We start from the raw sequence: 15729 nt of genomic DNA, 5'->3' as shown, positions 1-15729 counted from the left end.
TTAAGATCATAGGGGAGACGTGCTCCCATATAGTTGCAATACACTTTTTGACAGAATGGGACCATATCCACATCTAGAGTAAAAAAGTAAACCTCCAAACAACAACAAAGTGTTTATTGAAAAAACGATGCAATTTCTTCCTGAATCTGGCAAATGAAAGCCAAGCCAATATTTAAATCCTGGGACCACACAGCAAAACATGGAGAGCACAGTGAGCAGATGCATCTCACCCCCTAACCCGCCCCCCTCCAAAATCTCTCAACATACACATGCAATATTCACCTTTATTTGAGATTAGCTATTTTTTTCTCTTATTAAGGCTGTCAAGGTTTTTTGTGTATAGTTTTATTAATTTTTTTTTTTATTCTAACACCAGTGTGGTATATTGAATTAAGACCAGGAAGACCCAGATTTGCCCATGAAGCTCATTAGGCGACCTGGGCTAATCACTCTCCCTCAGCCTAAAATACCTTGCAGGGTTGTTGCAAGGTTAAAAGCGTGGAGAAAAAACTTTGGATTTGCTAGCTGTTCTGAAGTATGGGGCAAATTTTTTTTGTTAAAGATAAATACCGCATGTATTTTAAGACAATTAGCTACAACTTCTACTCTTGACAAACAAGCTTGTTCAAACTACTTGATTATCAGGAGCAAAACAAGAAAGCAGAATCATGGCACATTATTAGCTTGAAGCCAGTAACATGGGGTGGAACATTTTTGAACAAAGTAAAATTTTTGGTGCTTAACTTTTTCATATAAAATTTCCCGTTTCATACCCTCATTAGTAACAATGAATGGATGTCAACTGCAAATACAATATTACGCAAGCTTGGCTGTTACAATTTTTAGCTTTAAAATAAACATGATAAATCAGATCATTCTAAGCTTCAGAAAATGTTCCACTACAAATGGAAAAATTTCCAGTTCAAAATTTTCCAGAAAACGCAGTTCCGTGCTCAAAGCACAAAGAAATACAAAGCCAGCCATACTGTGTGTTTGAACGCCCAACCCCATCCCCTGTTATTCAACAGGAACCGACAGATCAAACTAAAAGTAGGCATACCTCCGTGAAGTTGATCTTTTCTCCAGTGAACATTTGCTCCCTAGCTTTTTCAACGCCCCTCGATTTTGCCTGAAAGTGAAAGTTGACTGCTTAGTAAATAGAACAGCTTTCCACCCACACCAGTCACGTTAGAGATTACACTCCCTCTCTATCCCTTCCCTTCCAGTGTAGCTCAGTTTGGCCGAGTCTGCTATGCCAGTGGTCTCCCTTTGGGCAGATATCTTGGTGGGTGACAAGAGATACACAGGTTGTGCATCAGTCTTCTCTGCCCACCCTCGGAGCTCCTCTAAATCAGGGACGGGGAACCTCAGCCCCAGGGCTAAATGTGCCCCCCAGGCCTCTCTATAGGGCCCCCTGAACTCTGTCCAGGCTACACCACTTACTGGCCCTGCCTCCTTCCCAGAGTTCAAGGTTGGAATGTATCCTTGAATTCCAGTAATGCCTCCTGCTTACCTTGATGGAAGAGAGGGAGGTGTGTGAATGCTTGTAGAAACTAACCTACTGTAGAAACATGAAGTTCACACAAGTTGCTCTGCTCAGTTTTGCCTCTGGCCCTGCCCACCTCTGGCATGTGGCACCTAGAAAGTTGCTCAGAAGGAAATGCAGCCTTCAGGCTAAAAATGGTCCCCAATCTCTGCTCCAAATCACCTTTGCCAACCTGGTGCTCTCCAAATCTTTTTGAACTACTACTTCCATTGGTCCCAGCCACCATGGGGTAATAAGGAGTTGCAGTTCAAAACATCTGGAGGGCACCAGGTTGGCGAAGGCTGGGTTACATTTTGTCAAAAATCTTATCTAACTCCTTAACTCACTGGACGGCTGTATCTTGCATCTCTGATTAGGGCAGATTGGCTCCACGATTCTGTGTAGACAATCCTGGGTTTTATGAAACCAGAGCAGCTAAACTGTAACATGAACCTGGAAACTGCCCTCTGCAATCTGCTCCCAAACACTACACTGTACTGATTTACATTTTTGTGTAAGAGTTCATTTGTATTCTGTATTAAGATGGAGATTTGTTTTGCTTCATGTATTTGCTTCTGTAAAGCATCATATAAGAGCCTGCTGGATCAGCCCAATGGCCTTCTAGTCCAGCATCTGTCCTCAAAGTGGTCCACAAGATGCCCCAATGGGAAGCCCGCAAACACGACCCGGGTGCAACAGCAATTCTCCTTGTTTGTGATTCCTACCAACTGGGATTCAGAGGCACACTGCTCCCAACAGTGGAGGTGGAACGTAGCCAATCATGTTTAGTGGCCACTGACAGTCATCCAAGTTGGTGGCCATCACTGCCTCTCGTGGGAGTGAGTTCCACAGTTCCACTATGCGCCATCTGAAGAAGCACTTTCTTTGTCTGTCCAGAATCTTTCAACATACACTGAAAGTAGCATCCATATTCTTTAGCAAGCACCAACTGTAAGAAGCTTTTGCTGCTTATTGAAAACATATTTATTTGCCCAGATGTTGCCTGGCCATTTTTACCATTTCTAATTATCCCAGTTAGGGCAATTCTGATATTTTGTTTTTATCGTGTTTTATTATTATTGTTAGTTTTATTGCTGTAAACTGCTTTGGAATTTTTGTAATTAACAGCAGGATTAACGATGGTTCTCAATAAATATGATTCATATACATGATGAATTACCAATGCTATCAGCAACTTCATCACTTCTTCTGTCACAAGGTTCTTTGAATAGTCCACCAAGATGTCCCCATGTTCACTGTTCAAGGTCAAGCTGTCAAAAAAACCAGAGCCATTATATATAAACAACATTTTCAAAAACACTGCTCTGCATGGGTAGGCTTTTAAAAATGATTTATTGGAAATTATTACATAGATATTTTTTTCTATACACACACACCTGTTCTAAACATCAAGGCCAGCAGCAGCAAGCAGACTTTTTCTCGGCCTTTTGGAAAAGATCAAGTATAGTATTCAGCCTGCAAACTCCATCTTGGAACCAAGTCTGCAAATTGACCTTGTGTCTACAAGATCCAGCCTAACCTTTGCACTTTTTAATTTTTCCTCATCTCTACTTTCTGCTTTGGGTAACATTTTGTTTGAAGAGTCCTGGAGAACTCAAAAAAATGTTTACTATTTTGTGACCTTTCAGATGATCCTAATAAAGGCAGATTCTGGAGTTGAAAATGTGGTGTCTCCCAAAAAATCTAGAATATTTTAATAAATGCACTGGACTGCACAAGGTACAAGTAGTCAATGGAGAAAGAATTATTCACCTCTTCTGCCCATTTACATGCTAATCCTGTTTGGGAACTGTATAATCTAATCCTCAACTGTCCCAGTGAAACTCTCCAAAGTACATGGGCTTATTTGAACAGTTGACCCAAGCATGAGGGTAACACTGGAGACAAAGTTCAGTCAAATAATTTGACAGGCATCACTTCCCACAGTGTAAACTCATTTCCAGATTTACAGTATTCAAAGCCAGCAAGAGAAGTCAGGAAAACACCAACTGCAAAGTCTACAAGCCCACATTATAACATTAGCCTTGGATTGGTCCAATACATGGCAAGGAGATACTTAATTTTGCTAATTAAGACAACACAAAGGTAGACCTCAAGACAAAAGAGGCTGCAAATAATACACCAGCAGTTCTAAAACAGACATAGGGAGGTCAATGTTCCAGTTATATTTCCACAGCTGGTTTAGCAGAACCTCTAAGACGCTTTCCAAGTCCTCCCTTGACAAAGCACCTTCTCCTTGAGCACCCATCTTGCAATGCAGCATCCAAGAATATTGAGCTGCTGCTAAGGTGGAAAGAGACGTGTCAAGCAGGCCGCAGCCATGTTCGAGAGTGACCAAGTTCTCATGTCTGTTGTTTCCCCTGATTGGACCAGAATCCTTGTCTTCAGAATCTGAGGAAAAGCAAGAAATGTCTCCACAGTGCATGAGGCAGACTTCCCTATACAACCCCAGGACAGGTGAGAGATTCTGGTACCCCAGGTAAAGAATCCAAATGGCAGCTTTAACCCCCCTCCACACACAGAAACCACTCTGAGCAGTCTCCTGTTAATTCTCCTTCACAAGCCCCATTTCAGCTTCCCAATGGATGAGCCAAATCTGTCCTATCTCTCACGGCCACTGCCTTTGATATTTCCAAAATCATCTATCTAGCCAGCCCAATCTCAACTCTGCAAAACTTGCGCTGAAATGTGCGCAGCGGCAGAGGTTTCTAGAACCAGGCTGAATGGCAGGAACAGGAGTGGGCAGACGCCAGGCCTCTTGGATCTACTATAGAGTTCACTGGAGTCACAAGTTCTATCAAATATAATCAGAGGCAAAGACATACAGTCAGGATTAAATGAGTACATTCCGAGCCTAAGAATTTCTCTTCAGTACCAGAATGAAACTTGTGCAATCCTTTCACACAACAATCTTCTGGTTAGCTTTCTTCATTTCAGCAGTCTAATTTAGGCAAGAAATTTTTTTTGTGGCTGCTATTGTTAAACAACTGGGAGTGAGAAAGTCTTGCTGATATACTGAAAATCAGGCAGAGATCTACCAGTAGATCCTGATCTACCTCCTGCCTACCCCACCTAAGAAGGTACCATGCCATTCCAGGTGCTGCCACCCAGAGTCAACAGTACGAGGCTGGATGAACCATAAATCTGGCCCAGTATGCCCGAGTGGGTCTTTTCCCAGCTTTTACATGTTTCCACATGGCAGAGCATTAAAATGAGAATCCCAGATGCAGTCAAGAAGTGGTGCTGACCTTATATATGCAGACTGAGCAGTAAGATAAAACTCTCCAGAAGAGTCCCATATAAGAAGCCACAATCAACGGGAATCTAATCCAGAGGGTGGATTAGCTTCTGACATCTCTCAGCAGATACATTCATGGTAGCCGTCTGGAAAGGCCACATTAGACGGCAGGAAGAGTGAACCGCAATTGATTTTGCTTTGCTAGGGCTCCTCTGCTATACTGAGAAAGGGAAGCAGCACAGGACTAGAGTAGCACCGTCCTGGCCTAACTCCAACTAGCAAGTCCAAAACAGAAAGGAAAGAGACCCAACAAGAAACAAAGTTCAGTTTTTGAGCAAACGGGGTTTTAGGGGAGGGTGTTGGGGAGAATCATAATACACTCTGCACAGGTGTATCACGTACCTCTGGGAAACCCCTGCTCCAAAATCCTTCTTTATCTGAATTTAGACTAGCATAGCATCCACTAGGAGTAAGGCAGTTTCCCAAAGACAAGGATTTTAAGCAAGCAAAGCAAAGGAGGCCTTTGAGAGGGGAGACATTTACTGCTGCTTTTTAGATCTTTCGCTATTTGGATTTGATGGTGGTTGGCCTCTTTCTGCTTTTAATCCAATTAGGTCCCAATCATTTTGTTATAGTGATGTTACGAGGCGCCCTTGCATGCCTACACGGGAGAAAGAAGCGAACTATAGATAGAATCTAGACATGCTGTTTGTGCTCAGCAATCCATCAGCACCATTCTGAGAACAGTTCCAATTAATTGCTGAAAAAGCAACAGGCTGAAGGGACCAACACCTTGCAGGCACACAGGGTGTCCATCATATAAACCAGCCTTCCCCAACCTTGTGCCCTCCAGATGTTCTGGACTACAATCCCATCTGCCCCAGCGAGCAAGCTGGAATCCTAAACATCTGGGGTTCACCAGATTGGGGAAGGCTGACTTAAAACTACATTGGTGCTAATGAGGCACCAGACTGGACAGTACTTCAATTTGAGCTGAAAATTGCATCATCATTTTTATTTATTACAGATGACCATGGCATCCTTTCAAACATCTTCAGCTTCTTGGCAAGCTTATAGCCCAACTAGCCATCAATATCACTTTGGGAGCCCAACATCTTCGCCTTGCAGTCAGCAGCATTTTACTCATTCCCCAGCAGCAACACAGACCCTGGACGCAGCTGAGAAGAGTCCTAGGGATGGCCTGATCTCAGCCTTGCACAGTCTACTTTCACCATCATCTCCATGACGTCCTGATGCATTTTGACAATCACCAAGCAAGACTGCACACTCAAAACCTTTTTAACATAACAAACTTGTACTAAGTGATCCCAAGAATGCCCTCCTAGCTCAAGAACACAGATGCCTTTCTAGATAAGACCAACAAGCTTATTCTAAACTAGTTTTCTTTGCAATAATCCCACAACCAGTCAAGCACCACATGGTCTAAAGCAGTGATTCCCAAGCTTTATAAGCATGGAACCCCCTTTGTAAGCTCAAAATATTTCGTGACCCCTCCCATGCTAATTGTAATTTTAGTGTCTGTTAATTGAAAAAAAGGTACATGGCAAAATCACATCTCCAAATATCCCTTTCCAGATAGGGAGGTGTTACTTTCTTTTCTTAATGCAAAGGTCCAATCAAATTGGTATCTCCCTCCCACACACACACACACAAAGTCTGAAGATGTACAGTCCTGTCTCCCAACACCAGTGGGTCACAGTGTTGGACTAAGAACCAGGTTCAAATCCCCCCCAGCCATGAAGCCAACTGGGTGACCTTGGACCAGACACAGTCCCTCAGCCTGACCTATCTCACAGGGATGGTGTAAGGATAAAATGGAAAGGGGGAACCATGTACATCACTTTGAGCAACCTGGAGGAAAGATGGGATATAAATGCAACAAATAAATAAATACATATCTGCTGCAATACCAGGATCCCAGCCAACCAACCAGCTGAGCTTTTTTAAAAAATAACAACAATCAAGAACCAGCAATGTGGTAGTGATGGGGATACCAGATTGTGCACTGCAGACAACACGGTGGATAGATGGGGGAGTAGTGCTTTTATAGTCTTTGGGATGATACTCAGAACTGATGACTTGTGTAGCGTGCACTTGGGGAATGAGAGTGGAGCAGAAGACAGATCAGTGTATGCGCACACACAAGCACACCTGCCCCTCCTGCAAGCATGCATGCATTTGGGCACATGGGAGGGGGAAGCCCTCAACTGCCGCAGCATCTTGGAGAGGTTGGGGGGGGGCAGAATATAGGTGGAAGGACACTGTAGGCGGGGGGACACTGGCACACACACACAGCTTCAGAGACGGGGGGGGCGAGCAAGTCCTGAGCTTCCTCACTGCTCCTTGGCTCCATCTGGGTCAAAGGTGAGAACTGGGTGGCCTCGCAAATAAGAATTTTTAAAAGGAGGTGGCAGCAAAGCAGGGGTCAAGAAAGGCAGGCAGGCAGGCTGGCTGCCAGGAAGGAAGGGGGAAAGCAGCCTAGCCTTGCTTCTTTTTGCTTCACAAACAGCCCTCTCCTCTCATTCTGAGCAAGGGCATCAGCAGCAGTGGCAGCGTGAGGAGATGAGAGTGGGTGATAGTAATCCCCTCTTCCTGGCAACTCTGCCCTCAACCTCCTTCAGTATCTGCCACGTGTTTTATAGGCAGACTCCTGCCCTCGGTGTGCCTGAAAGATGCTCTACCGCTTCAGCAAACATCCTCCCCTCTCGTCTGAAGCAAAGGGGAGGTGTCCTCTGAGCAGCAGCAGTGGGAAGTAGACAGCATCCAGGTAGTGAAGACTTTTTAAATAATACTAATACTAATTCATTTCTTTACTGTTCGCGCCTCCCCCCGGTTGACTTTGTAGCCCCCAGGTTGGAACCACTGGTCTAAAGCAATAATGGACCGAAAGTATAACACAGACCACCCTACTGCTGAAGAACACCTGTTGGCACATGTAGAGGGGAAAACAAGGCCATATTACATATACTTTAAAATACAGGAAATGGCTGCTACTGAACCAGGCAAAACACTTCAGTAGTAACTAGCAGTGGGATCTTTCTGGGAAGAAGGGTGGGATATAAATTTAATTAATAATAATAATAATAGTTATTACCATTATTGCTACCTCTTTTTCCATGAAAAGGATGTCACATACAAGGCCTCATAATGTGCAAAAAAGAGGTGTCTCAATGTGAAGACTTTACACAACAGGACCACTACTCATCGACTCTTAAGTTTCAGACAAGTCTGAAGGTATCAAACAGTAATCTGATTCATCACTTGCAATTCACCACTCATCTGCCTGGGTGCAGTGAATAGCCATTGTCGCCTCACTCCCTGCAGAAAACAAGTGAAATGGAAACTTCCATCACCTACCCACTTGCAGCATTTCTGATAGCTGCACCCCTGGAACAACTGCTGGCTCTCTCAAGCAGCCTTCTCCAACAGGGCGCTGTGCCCTCCAGACGTTTTGGACTACAACTCCCTTCAGCACGGACGTAGGTCAAGGCTGATGAAATCCATAGTCCAAAATATGTGGCGGGCACCATGCTGTGGAAGGCTGGTCTAAAGCAAGTACTGGCAACCACTATAGTGCTATACTATGTCTCTCTAGCTAGTGATATGTAAAGTGATGCACGTTCACAGCACATAGGTTCTTAGTCTTAAAAAAATCTGTACCAGTATTAAAGCCAGCAGACATTGACTAAGACTGAGCTATGGAGGTGAGGGTGGATGGGAAAGGAAAAAAGAATTGTAAATTATATTATTTGAAATATGAAAGAATCTACAATGGAATTCTTTATGAAGTCTCCTTGTTTCATAAGCTTATCAGCTCATTCAAGGGCAGGGGTGGGGAACCTTTGGCCCATGAGCCAACCTTGGCTCAGCAGGTGGTCCAGTATGGCCGGCAAAGCTGTTTTCCCAAAACCACACCTGCCTGTCACTCAGTGATATCAACTGATGGGATGGGTACAGTTCTGCATTGACTGTGCAGGCCAGTTTCCCACAGGGGACTGGCACGCACAGGCAACACAGCCAAATTGACGCCCCATTCATCAAAGCCCCTCAATCAGAGAGGGGTGTGCAGCACTGAAATCCCTGATACAACTAAGATTTCCCCGCCTTTTGTTCTAGCAGGGCAAGGTACTGCTTTTGGGAAGGTGAGTTAACTGCGCAAGAGCGTCAAAACATTTTTAATTGCACAACTTGAATTTGGCAGTATGTGACTGAATCTCACCCAAAAAGAGCAAGTGCCCTAAGATAAGGGGGCAAGATTTCTAGATTAGAGAAAGATGTGACTCACACGTGCTCTCTGTCTGGGCAAAGACACAGGTGGCAGGAGTCTTGCTAATTGATTCCACTTTAAAGCACAACTCATCTAGACAGATCTTTTTCTTGGTACTTCAAATAACAGAATAATAGAAGGCAGAAATTCAACCTCAAGAAGAAGTAGAAATTCTATGAATTTAACTGTCCATAGTCATATGACTAAACTTTGGACAGATTCACAATGTGTGAAAAACCATCTAATGTTATATAACTGATACACAGGTAGATTTTACAATACCACAATCCTAAAAACATTTCCTGGCAAGCAAGTCCCAACAAATACAATAAGGCTTACTTCTGTGTAAGCATGCCTAGCATGTTAAAGCAGTACAGGATGAAACAAAATGGCCATGGACAGGAGTTTGCTGCCTGTTTTTAAAGGGCAAACACAGACAGAGAGTAGAAAGAACTCTAGATGCTTAGAAATTCTATTGGAATACCTGGGAATGGACTATGGTTTTCATAAGAACATAAGAAGAGCCTGCTGGATCAGGCCAGTGGCCCATCTAGTCCAGCATCCTGTTCTCACAGTGGCCAGCCAGGTGCCTGGGGGAAGCCCGCAAGCAGGACCCGAGTGCAAGAACACTCTCCCCTCCCGAGGCTTCCGGCAACTGGTTTTCAGAAGCATGCTGCCTCTGACTAGGGTGGCAGAGCACAGCCATCACAGCTAGTAGCCATTGATAGCCCTGTCCTCCATGAATTTGTCTAATCTTCTTTTAAAGCCATCCAAGCTGGTGGCCATTACTGCATCTTGTGGGAGCAAATTCCATAGTTTAACTATGCGCTGAGTAAAGAAGTACTTCCTTTTGTCTGTCCTGAATCTTCCAACATTCAGCTTCTTTGAATGTCCACGAGTTCTAGTATTATGAGAGAGGGAGAAGAACTTTTCTCTATCCACTTTCTCAATGCCATGCATAATTTTATACACTTCTATCATGTCTCCTCTGACCCGCCTCTTCTCCAAACTAAAAAGCCCCAAATGCTGCAACCTTTCCTCGTAAGGGAGTCGCTCCATCCCCTTGATCATTCTGGTTGCCCTCTTCTGAACCTTTTCCAACTCTAGAATATCCTTTTTGAGATGAGGCGATCAGAACTGTACACAGTATTCCAAATGCGGCCGCACCATAGATTTATACAACGGCATTATGATATTGGCTGTTTTATTTTCAATACCTTTCCTAATTATTGCTAGCATGGAATTTGCCTTTTTCACAGCTGCTGCACACTGGGTCGACATTTTCATCGTGCTGTCCACCACAACCCCGAGGTCTCTCTCCTGGTCGGTCACCGCCAGTTCAGACCCCATGGGCGTATATGTGAAATTCAGATTTTTTGCTCCAATATGCATAATTTCATCCCCCACCCCACCCCACCCCACCTGCCAGGTTTCCCTAGCAATATACTGATTTTGCACATCACAGAATTGGTCTCCTAAGTCAGGTTCCATTTGCGGAGAAAAGCGTGGCAACCTTGGTTGCGAGCCGGAACTGTTCTTTAGTTACACCAGCTACAGCTCAGTGCTGAAGCACACACTATGCACGCTGCAGGGCTTTAACTCCAGTCCCCAGCATTTCTGGTTAAATGCTCACTTCATAAGTAGGCCAGCCTTCCCCAACCAGGGCTCCCTCTCAGACGTTTGGACTACAACTCCCATCAGCCCCAATATCATATGGGGGGAGCCCCAGGTTCGGGAAGGCCCTTCTCTGCCAGAAACCCAGGAGAGCCACTTATAGGCAGAGTAGGCTAGGCAAACCAATACCTTGACTCCGTGTCGGGCAAAACTTCCTATATCCAGGAGTCAAACATTGCGAAGAATTCCAAATAACACCACGTGTAGTATCAATTAAGCCAATTAGTTTCTATTTTTTCAATGCCCACGTGGTAAGTCTGATATTGCAAGATCTTAAGCGATTACTGAACCGCCGCCAGGATTCTTCCAAGTCACTCCCAAATTTAAAAGATGATTGTGTTAAAGTCCCACAATTTGTCCCCGTTTGGAAGCAAAATTCTTAGTTGCATTTTATTACTGAGGACAGAACCAGGTAGGCGTTGCTCCAGACTTGATTTAAGGCAAAATTGCTTGCTTTGAAAGGCAATTCCCTTCCCCCAAGGAGGCACCCTGCACGCCAGGGCGAGGGACCCGCATCCGAGCTTCTGGCCCCTAGCCTCCGCCTCGGGGGCTGCAGCCGAGTTTTGACAGACCGCCTGGAACAGGTGAGCAAGACCACCAGCACCCGGGGCGGGGGGAGGAGAGGCGTTTGTTTTCCTCGGCGCGTCCAGTGTCGGCGCTGGCCGCGGGGGTGATGGGACCAGCCCCCCCCCCGCACTATAAGTGGGTTGCGGAGGAGCGGAGCGGAGGCGCCTCGCCGTGACTCAGCAAGGGGTGCGCCAAGCGGCGCGGCCCACAAGGCCGCTCTGTCCAGCAGCCGCGGCTGTGCCGGCCCGCACGTAGCGCGTTGCAAGGAGGAGTCAAGGGCAAGCAGGACCATTGCAGCAGCACCCCCACCTGCGCGGCCAGAGGAGCGAGCTGCAGCCGGGCCCGGGCGTGCGCCTCGCCCCTGCAAAGGCTGGCCACCAGCGGCTCCCTCCCTGGTTGCTGAGGCGCAGGGCAAACTCCGAAGCGCCGGCAACGGGGTCCCCGCGTAAGCGCCCAAGAGCGAGCGAGCGAGCGACCGAGCCCGCCCGCCTCCTGCCTTCGCTCGCCCGCGCGGACGGACCTGAACTTGTGGAAGCGCTCCTTGTCGGCCCCGAAGAGCTGCCGCAGGACCAGCGTGGCGCCGTGGGCCTTGTGCCACGCCAGCAGCTTCTGGAAAGCGGCGTCGCCGGAGAGAGCCATGCCGAGCCGAGCCGAGCCGGGGTGCACGCAGAGCACCTCGCCGCCTTCCGAGCCGGAGAAGAAAGGAAGAAGGCGAGGTGGGCGGAGCAGCCGCTTTTGAGGGGGAAGCACCGCCTCTCCGCCAGCCGAGGAAGGCGCCCGGCGAGTCTCTGCTTGAGTCCCCGCCCTCGCCTCTCGTGGGTGGGGCCGCGTCACCCGGCGACTTCTTTGCGTCTGCGGGGGAAATGGGGGTGCAGCGCAGGGCTCGCTGCAAACACACACCCTGCCCGCCCGCCTCCCCCCAACGGTCAATGGCTAGCAGTTGGGGGAGGCAGCAACAGGCAAACAGCTCCCCGGGGAGCATGCCAGGACTCAGCAGGGCTGACGCTGGCTGCCACAGCATCATTTCCGTCTGCTTGGAGAGTCTGGAGGGGGGCAGGCAAGAACATACGTGGTTAGGGATGCTCATTTTATTATTTTTACTTTGAATGTGTATTGTCCTTTTCTACAACAAAATCGTGCTTAGCCCCAAGTAAACGTGTTTAGCGTCAGGGCTGCAGAAGCAAGGCCCAATGTATCAGGAATGTAAAATCAGTTGTAAACTGGAATGGCGGGGGAGGGGGGGGAAGGCACACCTAACAATATGGGTGTTAAATCCAGGGTCTAAAACTACCTGGCTGCACCAGCCCCTTCCTCTCACAGCCCAGGTAGAGCAAGGCCCTAAGTACCTTCATCTAAGCATCTGATCACATGGCTGCTGCCTTGTCATGATCCCCCCCCCATCTGCTACCTGAAGCAGGATGGCTCCCCAGATTAACAGCAGGCACAGCCCTGCTCCCAAGCCAATGTGTACAAGATTGTTGACTGCACACCTGTCCAAAATAGGAACTTTTAGGAGGTAGGACAAGGGAGAGGAAATCTTCTGCACCTGTTGAAATTCCTTGTGGATGAACCTTCAGAATTTTTTTTATTATACAGCCACAGGAGTGGCTGTATACTATAGCCAGTATAGATTTTTCACATTCCCCAATGTTAAATTGAAAATACCCTTCATGCCATTCTGCTGCTTCCCATAAACTCATTTCAAAACAAACCCTTACAAAATTTGTAGTCCTGAACTGAGAAACGCTTGCTTAACAACCCTTTAAATTTTCATAGTGATACTCAAAACAGAGAGAATTGAGAGTTCAAAGTATAAAACGAGAAAAAAATTCCAGACCCATTGGACTTTTGTCTGTGTGTTCTCATAATTTGTTGAAATTAATTAAATCAGTCATGCTCATACTGACTATTACTGACCTTGCTTCATACTCTGACCTTCATCTTCTGCAGTTTAAAAAAAGCCTGGCTGATTAAAAAAATGCCTGGCTGATTTTAAATTAATTTAAGAAATTTAGGTTTCGAGTCAATGATAAACCTGAGGATGCTCAGTAAGAAACAAATATCAGTGTTCTAAAAACCAGACTCACAGCTGCTTGGCTAGGCTAATTCGGGCCACACCCAGGCCACGCCTTTATTTCCCTTGAGACAGTCATGGCTTCCCCCAAAGAATCCTGGGAAGTGTAGTTTGTGAAGGGTGCTGAGAGGTGTTAGGGGCCTCTTATTCCCGATAGAGCTCCAGTGGCCAGAGAGGTTGAACAGTCAGCCCCTGTTCTGGGGATTGTAGCTTTGTGAGGGGAATAGGGTGTCATCTTCTCCTAGTAACTCTGAAGAAATCCTACGTACATTTTTAACTTGAGGATGAAGCTTGTCCCTGGAAAGTTACACTCTCTCCAAGCAAGCCAACAAATTCCTGTCTACTCTACTTACTGAAATACCCATCTGAGCTAACCCAACCCCTAATCCTATCCTGCACCTAATCTTACATAACTACCTAAAACAAATATACAAAAATATAAATAAGACCTCAGAAATTTGAATAAAATAGAAAGAACAAAAAAAAATTCATCTCTCACACTGGACACCTCTGGTTGGTGACTTTTAAGACAGCAGCAAGAGAGGTCACAAAGGAGGGCAGGTCACTATTACCTTGACAACCCACCTACCTTGACCCTGGACATTGCTCAGCTGCTACAGAGAATGCCCTCTTGGATCACCACCTCCCAAACTTCTGAGGGCAGTGGAACTATCAAGAGAACCCCCTCTGCTGATCCTAAAACCCCAGAGTGCCTGGAAGGAAAGAAGCAGTCTGTCAGATATTTGGGATCCAAGTAATTTAATGCTTTAAACACTAGCCTGGAAACAAACTGCCTGGTTGATTTTAAATTAATTTAAGAAATTTAGCTTTCGAGTCAATGATGAACCTGAGCATGCTCACTTGTTGTTGTTGTTATGTGCCTCCAAGTCGACTACGACTTATGGCGACCCTATGAATCAGCGACCTCCAAGAGCATCTGTCATGAACCACCCTGTTCAGATCTCGTAAGTTCAGGTCTGTGGCTTCCTTGATGGAATCAATCCATCTCTTCTTTGGCCTTCCTCTTTTTCTATTTCCTTCTGTTTTTCCAAGCATCATTATCTTTTGTAATGAATCATGTCTTCTCATTATGTGTCCAAAGTATGATAACCTCAGTTTCATCATTTTAGCTTCTAGAGATAGTCCTGGTTTGATTTGTCCTAACACCTAATTATTTGTCTTTTTCGCAGTCCATGGTATGTGCAAAGCTCTCCTCCAACACCACATTTCAAATGAGTTGATTTTTCTCTTATCTGCTTTTTTCACTGTCCAACTTTCACATCCATACATAGAGATCGGGAATACCATGGTCTGCATGATCCTGACTTTAGTGTTCAGTAATACATCTTTACATTTGAGGACCTTTTCTAGTCCTCTCACAGCTGCCCTCCCCAGTCCTAGCCTTCTTCTGATTTAAGAACATAAGAACATAAGAACATAAGAAGAGCCTGCTGGATCAGGCCAGTGGCCCATCTAGTCCAGCATCCTGTTCTCACAGTGGCCAACCAGGTGCCTGGGGGAAGCCCGCAAGCAGGACCCGAGTGCAAGAACACTCTCCCCCTCCTGAGGCTTCCGGCAAAAGGTTTTCAGAAGCATGCTGCCTCTGACTAGGGTGGCAGAGCACAGCCATCATGGCTAGTAGCCATTGATAGCCCTGTCCTCCATGAACATGACTATTGTCTCCATTTTGGTTAATGATTGTGCCAAGATATTGATAATCCTTGACAAGTTCAATGTCCTCATTGTCAACTGTAAAGTTGCATAAATCTTCTGTTGTCATTACTTTAGCCTTCTTGATGTTCAGCTGTAGTCCTGCTTTTGTGCTTTCCTCTTTAACTTTCATCAGCATTCGTTTCAAATCATTACTGGTTTCTGCAAGTAGTATGGTATCTCTGCATATCTTCAATTATTGATATTTCTCCCTCCAATTTTCACACCTCCTTCTTCTTGGTCCAATCCTGCTTTCCATATGATATGTTCTGCGTATAGATTAAATAAATAGGGTGATAAAATACACCCCTGTCTTACACCCTTTCCGATGGGGAACCAGTCGGTTTCTCCATATTCTGTCCTTACAGTAGCCTCTTGTCCAGAGTATAGGTTGCGCATCAGGACAATCAGATGCTGTGGCACCCTCATTTCTTTTAAAGCATTCCATAGTTTTTCATGATCTACACAGTCAAAGGCTTTGCTATAAAACACAGGGTGATTTTCTTCTGAAATTCCTTGGTGCGTTCCATTATCCAACGTATGTTTGCGATATGATCTCTGGTACCTCTTCCCTTTCTAAATCCAGCTTGGACGTCTAGCATTTCTCGCTCCATATATGGTAAGAGCCTTTG

The 15729-nt window shown here is 45.8% G+C and overlaps 1 protein-coding gene across 1 annotated transcript in view; it reads right to left on the bottom strand.

Moving 5' to 3' along the window:
* Positions 1 to 12034, bottom strand: part of GPI (glucose-6-phosphate isomerase) — a 54818-nt gene extending 42784 nt beyond the window's left edge. Inside the window, exons 1-3 of the mRNA XM_061594588.1 lie at positions 11834 to 12034; positions 2706 to 2796; positions 1061 to 1129 (exon numbers count right to left, since the gene is read on the bottom strand). Coding sequence (XP_061450572.1) covers positions 1061 to 1129; positions 2706 to 2796; positions 11834 to 11952 — 279 coding nt within the window. The 5' untranslated portion in view covers positions 11953 to 12034. The remainder of the gene's footprint in view (positions 1 to 1060; positions 1130 to 2705; positions 2797 to 11833) is intronic.
* Between the last annotated feature and the right edge of the window lie 3695 nt (positions 12035 to 15729).

This window comes from Rhineura floridana, chromosome 13 (assembly GCF_030035675.1).
Source record: "Rhineura floridana isolate rRhiFlo1 chromosome 13, rRhiFlo1.hap2, whole genome shotgun sequence".
NCBI classification, from domain to species: domain Eukaryota; kingdom Metazoa; phylum Chordata; class Lepidosauria; order Squamata; family Rhineuridae; genus Rhineura; species Rhineura floridana.
The sequence above is the reverse complement of the archived record's forward strand: the minus strand, read 5'-3'. Positions and strand labels throughout refer to the sequence as shown.